Source organism: Ziziphus jujuba, chromosome 2, assembly GCF_031755915.1.
Source record: "Ziziphus jujuba cultivar Dongzao chromosome 2, ASM3175591v1".
Lineage (NCBI taxonomy): Eukaryota > Viridiplantae > Streptophyta > Magnoliopsida > Rosales > Rhamnaceae > Ziziphus > Ziziphus jujuba.
In genome coordinates, this window is record NC_083380.1 from 1,661,089 (window position 1) to 1,675,995 (window position 14,907).

At 32.7% G+C, this 14,907-nt stretch overlaps 2 protein-coding genes and 1 long non-coding RNA gene across 4 annotated transcripts; 2 read left to right on the plus strand and 1 right to left on the minus strand.

Annotated features, from left to right (window-relative positions):
- Positions 1–1,887: 1,887 nt before the first annotated feature.
- LOC107408513 (uncharacterized) lies at positions 1,888–6,683 on the minus strand. Its single transcript, XM_060814461.1, has 4 exons — positions 6,648–6,683; positions 6,492–6,595; positions 3,497–3,647; positions 1,888–2,001 (listed from the first exon to the last, which is right to left on the minus strand). The coding sequence occupies exons 1-4, from the start codon at positions 6,681–6,683 to the stop codon at positions 1,894–1,896; spliced, it is 399 nt and encodes a 132-aa protein (XP_060670444.1). The 3' UTR covers positions 1,888–1,893.
- Positions 6,684–8,346: 1,663 nt separating this feature from the next.
- Positions 8,347–12,193, plus strand: LOC132800531 (putative disease resistance protein RGA1). Its single transcript, XM_060814462.1, has 3 exons — positions 8,347–11,785; positions 11,894–11,960; positions 12,108–12,193. The coding sequence occupies exons 1-2, from the start codon at positions 8,347–8,349 to the stop codon at positions 11,956–11,958; spliced, it is 3,504 nt and encodes a 1,167-aa protein (XP_060670445.1). The 3' UTR covers positions 11,959–11,960; positions 12,108–12,193.
- Positions 12,194–12,663: 470 nt separating this feature from the next.
- On the plus strand, positions 12,664–14,111 carry LOC132800657 (uncharacterized). 2 transcript variants are annotated; one of them, XR_009635907.1, is made up of 3 exons: positions 12,664–13,037; positions 13,126–13,202; positions 13,477–14,111. It is a non-coding gene; the product is annotated as an uncharacterized LOC132800657 (long non-coding RNA). The 2 variants fall into 2 exon arrangements; XR_009635908.1 differs by having other exon boundaries at positions 13,129–13,202.
- Positions 14,112–14,907: the final 796 nt, after the last annotated feature.

Consider the following 14,907-nt stretch of genomic DNA (forward strand, 5'->3'; position numbering starts at 1 on the left):
GAAACAATTCGGTAACTGAATAATATGCAGAGAAATACAAGCAGCTAGAGCTAATGGGAAAAAAAAAAAAAAAAAAAGGGTGACAGAAACCAATTTTGGCATTATTACGGAAGTACTGTGAAGTTTTTAAAGTGATTTTTGAGGTTATACAAGGAACATTCTCAAAGCTTATATATCAAAAACAAATGAATGACCAGAAGAGCTTTTTACCAATGTAAGTTGGTGTAGTTGGAAAACATGGAACCAACTACTTATTCAGGGAAAACAGCCAGACTCAGTAAGACAAGCAAAATGGCCATTCTTGCTGCGACACAGTCATCCTCAGTAGTCTTAATTCAACAAATTTCAGCTGAAAAACTAGTTAATTAGATACATTTGGTGCTAATTTTTTGAATAAAATAAGGTCAAGATTACAATATTCTCAACATAAAAAAAACACAAATTTCAAGCGAGTATTTAGATACATTTGCTTCAAATTTTTTTACAAGTCTTTTATTCTCAACAAATCCCAACATAAGAATGCATACCATGTCATTTGGTACAGGAAGTACAATATTATAGCAAGTTGGTTCCAAATGTACACACCATTTATGGCGCTGGTGAGCTGCAAATTAAAATGGTCATAAAAACTCTAGTACTTAACCAAAAAACCAACTTGTGCTTCTAAGCTCGCTGATTGCCTCAAGACCACAAAACCGTTATTCAAATATTCCTTGGATCTATTATGTAAAATTCATGCGCAAATTACAGCTTGATTTGGCTGATTATGAAACAAAATACATCGGAAACATTGAAAATAAGCTAAAACAGTCTGTGTCAGTCAAACAACATTATTGAACGAAACATGGACGCAGTTATTAGCATGTATTAAATTCAAACTTATATTCATATACTTCAAGAATTCAATTCATGATTTTTAAATTCAAAAATTCAATTAAAACAACTTAAATTTAATTTAATTTAAATTAATAATCTTCGACTATTAATTTGAATAAAAAAAAAAATAGGAATGGCCCAAAACAGGATCTTAGCTAGACAAATACAAATCATGTTTTGATTACTTTCACAAACACAGCCCAAGAGAGACCATGTACCCAACCCTACAATGGAACCCATCTGGGACTAAGAGAGAGAAAGAGAGTGATTGAAAGCAACATACCGGTCTAATTTATTGTACTTTCACAAGAAAAAGAACACGACAATCATAAGCAGACTATATTCTTGCAGGCACCAGAAAACTAGACCTGACTATATTCTTGCATTACATAGAATTCAGGCTTATTGTTTCCTTACCCTGCACACAAAGCAGATCATCCAAGGCTAAGCGAGTTTACGGGTTGGAAATTGGAATATAGATTGACCATCCATAACAAAAACCACTGCAAATCATGGTTCATAATTGTTAGTAACAGCTGACTAGTGCAGTAAGAGTTATGGTCCTGATAACTTATAAGACCTTAGGCTTCAGTTGGTCCCTGTCATAATTAACCGAGTACCAAGAAGAATTTCTAGCTCAATACTTAATGCCTACCAGTAAATTTTCTAATATCCTGACCTCACTATGGTTTCTCTTCCCTGTACTACTCAACTGTTGATATTTCAAAAGGAAAGAGAGTATCAGTTCGAGTCATGTTCCACAGAGCCATCAGGCACAATTGGTGCTGAAAGTTTGCTATTGATCGTCATTTCAAGTATGAAATTAATTTGGAAGGTGGAAAAGAGTCATCACTAAATGTGCAAGCAGGTGACAATACCTAGTGAATCACCAAAAAAGTTACAGGTTCCACATATATATATATAAAATAAAAAAAAATAAAAATAAAAAAAAAGGGCAACATATTGGCAAACCAATATGCCCAATAGAACTGCCATTGGAGGATTAGTAGGAAGCCATCAAAAAGCATTTATCATCCTCTTCATCTCAGCAGACCTCCTCGGATCAGATTCTTCAATTGCCTTCTCTGTAAGTACATGCTTGATACGGCACATTGACTTGCTCACCTAAAGTTCGTTTATCAGCGAGTAATAACCGACAATCCAATTAGCAATAGTACTGTAATGGAAAATTTAAAAAATAAAGAAAACTTGGATATTCATTTGAATAGATTAAGCGTTAAATGGTTTTATTATGCATACTCCATCGTGTTTCTTTAAATCTGACAACCAAGATAGTGGGAAAATATTCAAGCCCAGTATTTCCGGGATGACTAGCTAGTGTGAGATGCAACTACAGCATAACAGCAGTAAACAAGTGATCCAGGAATTGAAAACATTAATTGTTAAAATTACAAAGAGGGAAGTTTTGCAAATGCATAATTGATTGAAAGCCTTAAAGGCAACATATTGATACAGCATACAACACAAACTATAGCACAAATAATCTAAAATAAGAAGAAAGATATTGCTTAAGGATTTTATTAATCTAACTGTTTAACAATATAGTGGGGAACATCATTCATGAAAAATTAGTTTTTCTTGGTCCTACTGTTTACCGGTAGCATGGGGAAAAACATAAAAAAAAACATAAAACCAGTTCTAGGAAGGGAAGAAAAATATTCAGAGAGATATTGCCCCACAATATCCTTACCAAATCATGGATAATGAATGGATTAGAATATACAATGCTATTGCATTCATAGTTGTCAAAATATGTATTGTATCATATATCCTATCGTATCGTGTAACGTAAGATACGCTCATAATTTTATATAACATATTAAATATAAATATATGTCTTTAGTGTTCCACGAAAATCTACCATAAAGATGAAAAACAGAGTAGATATATGTCTCTAACTTTTCTCAAAAATCTATCATAAAGATGAAAAACAGAGTGAAAGAAAAAAAAATATTAGTTATAGAACTGTTAAAATGAATGTTAAGAATAAATAATGCTTGTAATTAGGGATGAAAAAGGATAAGTGAGGAGAAATACTATGCAATTAAATTAGTGTCTTTATTTGCTATTTTTGAAAATATAAATACATGATACACAGTGTCCCACTATAACAGACTTCTATTGTAACGCAAACTGCAAACAGAAACGTATATGTCTCAGACTCCTATTGTAACACAAACTGTAAACAGAAAACATATATATCAACTGAATAAAAGAAAAAGATACGAATACGAAGTCGAAGAGTTGTTTCTTTTCCCTATGAATTCTTTCTTTCTTCTTTATTTATTTATTTATTTATTTTCAGCGAAGATGAAACCGTCATTTTTTTTTTTTTTTTTTTGATTGTACGCGTATCAGTAGTGTATCGGTAGTATCGGTTGACACATTTTTGTGTATCGGTGAAATTTCCGATACGCCTAACGGTACGTATCGAAATACTATTGAGACAATACATACGGTGATTGCATCTTAGCATTCAAAGTACATCAAGTGCTGGCTATAGCCTACATATACTTAGTTACTAGTTAGGATGATTATAACTACTTAAAAATGACATAAATGTATCAAAAAAACACAAGCAAAGAGGAGGCTAACGTACTTTAGGAATTCTCTCTGGATTAGGAAACCGAAGATTTTGTGCATGAAGCATCTGGCGCTGAGTCATCAACATGTTTTTCTCCTTTGACAAAACATACCACAGCTTACTGAGGTCATCCCAAGACTTCAACCGCAATTCGGAAGCCTTCCAGCTTTGATTTGACAGCAGTAAATTATTTAAAAACAAAAGAACTTTCTGTAACTATCAGGAAAGTAAAAATTTAGATATCGGGAATTTTTCATAAACAGTTTCAACTAATACCAGAGAGTCACAGGAAGTTGAACTGTTTGATTCTTTAGGTATGAGTGAGTTGAAGAAAATAATTTCAAAATACTAAGTACCATTCAATGAATTATATATTACGAAACAGAAAGGTGCATATTCTTTAGAATACTTACTATAAGAACATACAATGTAGGCTTCAGTTGATGCCCAAGCGTGTTTAGTTTATTATTCTGCAATCATCACTTTACATGAATAACAACAAACAAGAATAAAGAATCCTCCATTCACAAGGATAAAGATCATTCTTCTAACTTTGACATATTGTTGATGTGTGAGGTAGGCTCAATATTATGCCCCTTACATCCACAACCAAAACCAAAATTCATGAACAATACTAATTAACCGTTGTTTTCATTTTTTGTTTTAAAGCAAAGGCTAAAATAACATTTTTGTACGTGCATTGTACATGCTGAAAAAGTGTAAAATTGTTACATTAAGGGTTTTGATCAACAGACTTTACTGAAGATGACAAACTGACTTTCTATCTTAATTATTCTTTTTTTTTTTTTTTTTGATGTTTCATTATTAATTGTATGACAATTTTTCATACTATTTTTTTTTTTTTTTGGGACAATACTACTTATGAAATTAAGTTTCTGAAAAAAAAAATTTCATGTACATACATAAAAGATTTATTCATTCGTTCCATTTTTTTATCCCTTCTATCAAACAAAAACAAGTGTACGTGCATATTTAGAAACTATTCTTGCAACCCTTTCTTGACTTGGAGGACTAGCAAGAATTAATCAAGCATGTTAATTGTCTTTTTTTTTTTTTTTTTTTTTGCATGATTAGTTTATTATTATTGTGAACCTCACTTTACATGAATGACAAACAAGAATAAAGTGTAGGTTTAGTAAATTATTCTTGCAATCCTGATTCATATATATATATATATATATATGGATGGCAGAAATTACCTTTTGCTACCCTCAATTTACATGAATGACAATCAAGAATAAAGTGTAGGTTTAGTAAATTATTTTTGCAACCCTCATATTCATATGGATATGGCATAAATTACTTATAATTGCTACCCTCCTTTCACATGGATTATGACACAAATTTTTCTAGCAATCCTCACTTCACCTGCACGACAAACAAGAATTAATCAACCATTTGTGGTCAATTCTTCTTGCAACCCTACTTTACGTGGATGCAAAAACATGAAGTGAGTGTGTTGATGGATGAATTATTCTTGCCTCCCTCCCTTCACATGAATATGACATAAATCATTCTTATAGCCTTCATTTATTAGTTTGACCAAAACTTTCATTTATTATTGACAAGTGAAATTGGTTCAGTACTAATGCCTTTCACGCACACCGAATCATGGGTAGCTCCATATTAGTTTGTGTTTGGTAGTGAAGAAAAAAGAGCAAAGGTTGAAAATTGAGTAAGAGTAAGAGTCAAAGGCAAGGATTGGTAAACTCAAAACAGAACAAGTAGAAAAAGAAAGAGAGTTTGAATCTTGCTTTGTTCAGTTATTTATTTATTTGTCTAATTGCCTATACCAATTCTACCCCTAATCCCATCCACCTGAATGTGTACATAGAGGACATAAATATGAATGCCCAACCACTCTACTTCGCCTTGTAAGTCTATCTTAAATATAGAATATGAATGTTCAACCATCCCACTTCACGTTATGAGCCTATCTTAAATATGGAATATACGAAGAAGCGTAAAGGGTGAAAAGAGTAAAGGACTATAGAGCAAGAGGGAAGGAAGTCAACCCAAAAAACGATAAAAAAAGATTATGTTATAATTATTTTGAATTTTTTTTTTTTTTTTTGGTTTTTTGGAAGATATATTTTGAGCTGGTTTCTTCTTCTTCTTCTTCTTTTTTTAAAGTATACTTTGAGTCTGTCTTTTGCATTGTTCGGGCTTTAGTTCCTTGAGCCTATCTTTGATAGGGAATATAGAGAAGTGCAAATGGTGAAAAGAATAAAATAAGGACTACAAAGTAGAGAGTGGGAGGGAAGGAAATGGACCCAAAAAATTCAGCTAAAAAAAAAAAGAAAAGAAAAAGAAAAAAATTATGTTATTAGAAATAAATTTGTTTCGCAGAAAATATAAATTCAAAAGTATTATGTAAAAAATGATCAAAAAAATATCTTGAGAAAAACGTTATTTTGGTTCTTTTAAACAAAAACGTTATTTGTTTTTTTTTTTTTTTTTTGGGACCATATATACTGATTTTTGTCAATTTTTTTGTCCACTCCATGTAATTTAAACGACCTTATAAAAGTTGGAAATCGATTTAGAAATATATTGATTTTTTTTATTGGCTGATATATTATATTGGTTTCTGGTCAATTTTTTTTTTTTTTGTTTTTTTTTTTGGGTACTCCATTTAAGTTTTTACTTTTTTCCGACCTCATAAAAGACAAGACCGTGTAAACATAATTTTTTTTAAAAAAAGTATTTAATAATTTATAATGACCTTATAATAGGTTGGAAATTGCTTTAGAAATATAAAAATAATCAACCAAAGCTATATATATTTAAAAAAGAAATAAAAGAAATAAAAATACAGTACATCCACATTAGATAAAAGAGAAATAGAATTCTATATGTTAAAAAAAAGTGCATATATAGACCTCTTTTCTTCTTCTTCCTTTTTTTTTTTTTGGGGGGGGGGGGATAAATTGTATTTAGAATTAAATTTTTTTATTAAAAAAAAATAAGCGGGCCTTGAAAACCATGCCACTCTTCAGCCCAAATCACTCTTCCAGGCCTAGCCCATGAAATCACCCAAAGTGAAGAAATCAGAACCCTCGATTCTTCAATCTTATTCTCTAATCCAAGTACCTATACATGGAACAAAAGTTTAGTAATAGTCAAAAAAGAAATTGATCATTACCGGTTTCTTGTCATGGTCAATGCTAATTTCTCCCATTTCAGGATCCTTTTTGGTATATGAATAAGTTATAACTTAAATTTATGTTGAATTACAGATAGAAGCATAAAGAAGGCTAGAGATAGAGAAATGGTTCTTATAAAAGATCTTTGGATTATAAATTTTTGCAAGAATTGGTCCATTAGTTAATGGTACCATAAACAATTTTAACGTCCGTTTTTATATAAAACAATTTTAACATCACATATTTGTATTGAACATATTTTATTCATAAGCTACTTATTTTACATGTCTAATCTCTGAACAGGTTGCTCAATTGTCGGCGTGGAACTGCTATATATATTAGATGAAGTTGAAATTGAAAGTTGAAAATGGCAACAGAAGAGGAATATGAAGGTCAACTTATATGTCAATCATTCTCTAATTTATAGATTTCCTAAGCAATGTGTTGGCTGCCTGTGCATTTTCACCGCAAATCTCATCAAGTTGTTTCTATGAGTATCATATCTGCAGTTAAAACAAATTTAACAAGATCGAATTTAGTATAAGCTTATGATTTTATTTGTCAGATATATCATCTATGGCACTGCATGGCTATTGTGTATAATTAAGCATTGAAGATTTTGTGACCACTTGAATTTGCAGATGACTAGTACCAAATATTGTACTGCCTGCACCAAATGACAGGATTTACCTATCTAATTGACTAGTCTGGTGTATAGTTATTAATTGCTGGATCATGAGAAACAGAGGAGTAATTCAAAGATCCTAATCATGTCCAAAGGGTATGTGTGATGCTGTATATATATGAGACATTAATTCTTGTTTTCTGGCAACAAAATTAGATGTCACTGAATCATTTCTTTGTTTCTAAACAGGGGACTTTTGGCAACAGTACTGCAACAACTCACCTTCAGACTGCTGTGAGTTTCATCAAGATCTTAGAAAGGCTGACTATATATATATATATATATATTTATTTATGTATATGAAATTGTGTATGTCATATTAAAACCTTATTTGTTTTCAAATGCCATTCATTTTATAGGTTTGGCTATACTTGTAAATTAATTCTACAGGCCTCACATGTTCCCTCGCCTTTGATCTATGCATATAATGAATGTTTGTTGAGCCAAGTTTTCGGTTCCCCTTATCCTCTTCAATTATTTGTAATTTTCATATGAAAAAAAAGGTTGCATTTACTAATGAGAAAGTGATTTTAAAAAATAATAAAAAAAAAACCAACAAACCTAGACATATGGATTATGATAAAGGCTTGAGTGTGAATTAATATTCTTTTCTTGACATTTTAAAAAGTAAGATATAAGCAAGACCCCATTAAAGGTAGAATATTGGCCACCATGCAAAACTCGATGAATCTAGGGAAAGAAACAAAGGAAGAATTTTAAGATTTTATTTTGAATGGATATTACTAAACTACGACCAAAATGCATAAATGCAAAGAATAAATACATTAGTGGTATCACAATTAATCCGTTTCTTTGCAAAGAATAAATACATTACTTGTATCACAATTAATCCATTTCTTTCTTCTTACATTGCTATAATGAAGCAAAACTCCATGTATATATTTGGCAAAGTAATCGAAGAAGCTTCATCTTCACCACCACATAACCTTTCTATTTCTAAACTTTGAACAATTATTTCAGCTATTTTTTTTCCAATCTATCCAAACAAACCAATGGCAGAACCTATCCTCTCTATCATTGCTGAGGGAATCATCGGGTGGTTGAGTTCTAAAGCTGTGGAAGAGGTAGGATTGCTTTGGGGTGTAAACAACGAACTTGCAGGACTCCAAGAAACCATTATGACCATCAAAGCAGTACTTCTTGACGCGGAGGAGAAGCAGGCCCATAACCATCAAGTTAGAACCTGGCTCGGGAGGCTTGAAGCTGTTGTTTCTGATGTTGATGACTTGAAGGACGAGTTCTCATACGAGGCTCATTGGCAAAAGGCAATGGCTGACGGTGAGGTGATGAAGAAGGTATGTACTTTCTTCTCAGCCTCAAACCAAGTTGTCTTTAGGCACAAGCTAGGTCACAAAATAAAAGCTATTAAGGAAAGACTGATTGCTATTAGAGATGATAAACCCTTTCATTTGGAAGAGAAAGTGGTCAATATAGAGAGAGAGCCTACTCACTCATATATTCCTGAAAATGAAGTTATTGGGAGGGATAAAGATAGAATGGAAATTTTGAAAATTCTATTGGATTCTAATGTTGATGAGAATGTATCAGTGATTTCCATAGTTGGTAGTGGAGGATTAGGAAAAACCACACTTACTCAATTGGTGTATAATGATGATAAGGTCAAAAGGCATTTTGATTTAAGAATGTGGGTGTATGTCTCTAATGATTTCAATGTGAAATCACTAGTTGAGAAAATCATTAAAGCTGCAACTAATAGGGGTCTAGAAAACTTAGAGATAGATCAATTACAGAAGCTGCTTCAGAAAGAAATAAGTGGAAAACGATATCTCCTTGTGCTAGATGATGTATGGATTGAAAATCATGAACCATGGAAAAATTTGAAAAATTTATTAGCAAATTGTGCATCAGGGAGTAAAATAATAATAACCACTCGTAATATAAAGGTTGCTGAGAGTACAAGTAAAATGAAGCCATACATCTTAGGGAGATTCGATAAAGATGAATCATGGTCTCTGTTTAAAAAGGTGGCTTTTAAGCATGGACAAGAGCCCAACGATTCTACAATTGTTGAAATTGGAAAAAAGATTGTTGAACATTGTGGAGGCAATCCACTGGCCATAAAAACTATAGGCCGAATGTTCTATTTTAAGAATCCAGAAAAGGAATGGTCTCCTTTCCTTGAATTGGAATTTTCAAAACTCCCTCAAAAAGAACATGACATCCTACCAACCTTAAAACTTAGCTATCATAATCTCCCATTGCATTTGAAGCATTGTTTTGCCATTTGTAAGCTCTTTCCTAAAGGTCATGAATTCAGTGTAGAGATCTTAACAAATCTTTGGATGGCTCTAGGATATATTAAACCATCGTATCCAACTAAGTCGTTAGTGGATGTTGGTCATGAGTATTTTATGGATTTACTTTGTAGATCATTCTTTCAAGAAATACAAGGAGATATTCTGGACAAAAGATGTCAAATGCATGACCTCATGCATGACCTTGCAACACAAGTAGGAGGAACAGAGTATGTCCTTTGGCAGCCAAATAAGAAAAGTAATTTTGAGAATGATACTCGCCATGTATCATTTAATTTTCATTTAGATTCGTTACAACGAATTCCAACTACAGTTTCTAAAGAAAATAGGATCCGAACTATTCTTTTGCTTGGTCAATCATCAAGTATAGTTGAAGGAAGACGAGGACAGTCAATTTGTGATGTAGTTGTGTCAAACTTTAAGTTTGTCAGATTCTTGGATCTTCATAATTTGGGGATTAGGATAGTGCCAACTTGTATTGGTAAGTTGAAACATCTAAGGTACCTTGATCTTTCTAAAAATAAAGATGTCAAGGCATTGCCCGATTCTATTACAATGTTGTGTAATTTGCAAACGTTGAAATTGTCTTATTGCAAGGGACTCCAAAAGTTACCCAAAGACATCAAGCGACTAGTCAACCTTGTAAATCTTAGTCTTCAAGATTGTATCGGTATGACTCATATGCCACATGGGCTATCACAGTTGACTAATCTCCAAACATTATCACAATTTGTATTGAAGGATGCCACAAGTACTTCTGTACGTAGGCATAATGGTGAGGTTGGTGAGCTAAAGGACTTGATGGGATTAAATAACCTTAGAGGAGAGTTGGCTATTTATAATTTAGGAAATGGAGAAGATACTAGGACTGCAAATTTGAGGGAAAAACAACATCTTATTTCTTTGCTTTTATGTTGGAGGAGTGTTGATAGTTCAAATCTGAAGGATGTTGAATATGAAGCAACACTAGAAGGCCTCCAACCACACCTAGATTTGAAATTATTGGTTTTACAATATTATGAGGGTGAGAAGTTTTCAAGTTGGTTTCAATCGCTTACAAAACTTGAATACTTCATTGTAGAATACTGTATGAAATGCCAATATTTGCCATCGTTAAATCAATTCCTTTCTCTCAAGCTGTTACACCTCAGAAATGTGCTTGGTCTAGAATATATTTCAAACAACTCATTTACGTTGTCATCTACAGCAGTACTACCATCCCTTGAATCATTGTTCTTTATAGGATTGCCCAACCTAAAGGGATGGTGGAAGGAGGAGCAAGTAGTAGTGGATAGTGAAGAAGCTCAAGAAGATCATGAATGTTCTTTTGGCACATCAATGAGTCACATATTACTTTCATTTCCTCGTCTTTCCGATTTCAATATCTATAATTGTCCAAAGTTTTCTCTTTTGCCACTCTCCCCGAATATCAAACTATTGAGCATCCAAAACAACACATGGAAGGCATTCCAACAGGCAGTAACGACAAAGACCCAAACAACAATAGAGGAAGCAGCCTCATCATCTTCTTCCTTGTTTCATTTCTCCAATCTCAGTAAGCTTGCTCTTTTCGAAGTTGAAGATTTGCAATGTCTTCCAGAATGGTTGAAAAACATTACTTTTCTAAGGACGTTAGCTATTTCTCGATGCATTAACTTGAAGTGTTTGTCTCCCGGTATTCAACATCTTGCCTCCTCACTTCAAGAATTAACAATTGAGGGCTGCAAAGAACTGGACATGTCCCATGCTGATGATAATGTGTTAACATGGCGTCCTCTGAAAAGTAGTCTGCGCTCACTTGTCTTAACAGATTTGCCTCAAATGAGGACTCTCCCTAAGGGACTTCAATATGTTACTAACTTGCAAGAGCTTGAAGTTGGATACTGTCAAAATTTGATTGAAATTTCAGAGTGGATAAGCAACCTCAACTCCCTAAAGATGCTGAAAATTATTAAATGTCCAAAGTTAACATCATTACCAGAAGGAGTTCAGCGGCTCACCTCTTTACACAAACTAGAGATTGAAGATTGTCCCATCTTATACAAAAGATGTCAGAGAGAAATAGGCCAAGACTGGCCTAAGGTGGCTCACATCACAGAGTTGATCTTGAAATCAAATTTACAAGATAAATCTGAATCGTCCTCTACTTTTCCAAGTAAACAAGCTCATAACCTTTTTCCAATTTTCACAATCTTATTATTTATTTTTCTTATGTGACATCCAGAAGAAAATTTCTTAGCTTTTTGACTTTGCATCTAAACAGGTTGTAATTGGAAAGTATTTAACAAGTCCTGGATATCACAGTTTTGCAACAAAGGATTGTCATAATGGTAACTACCCTGTCTTTTCTTTCTTTTTCTTGTCCTTATATATATATATATATATATATATTGTGTGTGTGTGTGTGTGAGCATTCGGCAAGAATCTATCATTATCTATCAGACTTTCATTTCCAGTTTTTGTTATCTTATTTTCAGGATCCATATTTCATAAATATTTGAAGATTCAAGCATGAAATCTTTGTAGTTGTACGATTTTGCAACATTCATCCATTAATTAATAGGTAATTTTAAACAATTTCCATTACTGCTTTTACAATTAAATTTTCATAATGTTAAATGTGATTTGCTCTTCATGATTTCTTATTAAACCAGATCGACCATGAGGTATTGCAGTTTGTTGTCACAATGATAACCACATGAATAAGGAGTGAAATTTGACAGTGGCCCAAGCAGAATAAGTTTATTCCCACCAGCAATAAAGATTGGCCTAGTTATTAAGATAGAGTTGCATTTAGTCGAGGTACAATGGCAGGGGAGATGAAATGAAAATCAGAGTTTTCTACTTTTTCCAGGTACATGAAATGTGTCAAATTGTCAATCTCTTAATTTCTTGCTTCTTCATATGCAATTCCCCATTTTTTTTCATTTTTTTATTTTTTATTTTTCATTACCATCATGATCTTCTTTTGAATGATTTCAAAATATTAAAGAAATGTCCATTTTAATTTTTTGTTTCTTTGAGTCTGTAACGAACCATGGATTTCGATCGACATGCTAGGAAAATGTTTCCCTGATGAAGTTATTTAACAACTCAAACATTACACTGGTCAAAAGCGGTATGTTTATCCAATATCCTGAAATTTTGTAAATGTAAAAATGTTCCTCTCAAATTCGCTGCTGTACTAATTTCACCTATCCAAATTCACTGCATGTAACCTGTTTGAGAAAGTGAGGATCATCCGAAGATTCATAGACAGACATTGATGGAGACGGAAAGGCTTTTATGATCATGAACATCCTCCCGCTGCTAACTTGTCTATGAATTTATGAAATAATATCCATATTCCACCACTTCTTTTGGTGGAAGACTAGTTTGGTTTTTCTATTCCATATATATTTTTAAAGGTAAGACTACAATATTCACATATCCTAGAGTTTGAAGTTAATCTGTTCGTCTTCTCATATCAAGTAAAGTTTCATTTTTTAATTGCAGCAGAGTAGATGGAGGTGCACTAGCTGGTGTGACCTTTTCAAGGAATTCAATACATTACACTGCAACTCCATCTGCAGGTAAAGCAACCATCCTTCTCTTTGCTGAATATTTTATCCTATATGCATATAGAAGCATAACTCGGTTGTACAGCCAAATTGCTTTTGAAAATTATATAAATGCTCAGGCCAATCCATGTAAGCATCATTCATGAACAGTCTGTAGGTTTTACTGTCTCTGTCTAGGATTTTCTCCTTTGATTACTGTGTGTATTATGGTCAGATTCCCGAACCTCTGCCATTGATTTTTCTAACCATTTTTTACTTCCTCTATACAATCTCTTTGTTAAACAAGGGGAAGCTAAGGTGAAACAAACAATATTGTTTACAAATCTCTGAAGCAGTCCTTGTGTGAGAGGCAAATGGAGCCCAAGCTAGAAATTCTTGCATGGATAGAACTTAAAAGCAGCTTTCAAGAGTCAAGGGAAATAGTAGTGGGGTCGTACTCAAGGTTGATTGAAGATTAGCAAATGGAATGGTAGAATAAAAAGGAGAAAAAGAAAAAGAAAAAAAAAAAAAAAGGAACTGCTGCAATTCAGTTTTGGAAGATGCATCAAGTGAAAATTGCTTGAAGCACTCAAAGGGTAAGGTTACTTGGGATACTTGTAAAAGTAAGGCAGCGTTGAGAAGTTTGAACATTATTATTTTCTTCTTGTATTTTCTAAATTTGTTTTATTTTTGGAAATGGAAACTTTAAATGTGGGGATTTTATAGCCACTAAATCACCACTTGGGAAAATCTAACAAATAAGAGTATTATACCAATTCACTTTGGTAAAATGCTGCTGTTTCTGGATGACAATTCCATCTTGTATTTGAAAGAGAAGTTGATTCCTAGCTTTGGTGAAAAGCACTTCTACTTATTCATTTATTTCTGGCATGAATCTTTAACCATGTTTCTTATAAATGTAACCTCAAGAGTCACTTTGAGAACTTTATGGCTCTCTGATGCCACAAATTGATTTCTGTCATTAGAATCTGCATTTAGCTGCACGTACTTCCCTGAATATTTTCTAACCAAGTCGTTTCTATAGGTTGTGCAAAAGGCTTACATAATATTTATATATGCAAAATATACAGTTTATATATGCTGCTGACCTACATATATAGTTTTTCTCTCAGAAATGAAGTTTCGTATATCTATCTATATATACATGAACATATGTAATTTATATGATGTAGTGATGTTGTATGTGTATAGGAATAGGGGTAGAATGCTGTAGAGTATACCTTGGTGAAGAAATAAGACTACAATTGCCATGGATGATGGATGGATTACTCTTTCTAGTTGTCTACTCATTTTACTTTTGCAGAGTAGATGGAGGACTACTACTACTAGTGTGCTCTCTCAAGATTACAAATATGAATAATGGGATCTGGTTCTTCATAAAAAGTGTATATTTTTTTATTCAATTTTAAAGTTTATATTCAAATGCTAGTTCTTAGTTCTTAGAGCTTCTTATTGTTGTTTTAAGGGGTTAAACTCAGTTATGTTACCTGCCCTCTGACTATCTAACTCTATTATTTTCTTTTTTTCTCTGTCTTGTTCTTTTAATGAACTTTACAATAACTTACCAAAAATTTTCTTATCATTCATTTGTTTTTCTCTTTTTTACTTTACAGTATTAATGAACAATGCCCCGAGATGCTCATATTTGACTGATATGTCCATAATAAGAAGACAATAATTCATTTAAAAAATGAAAATTCAGAATATTATAACAATG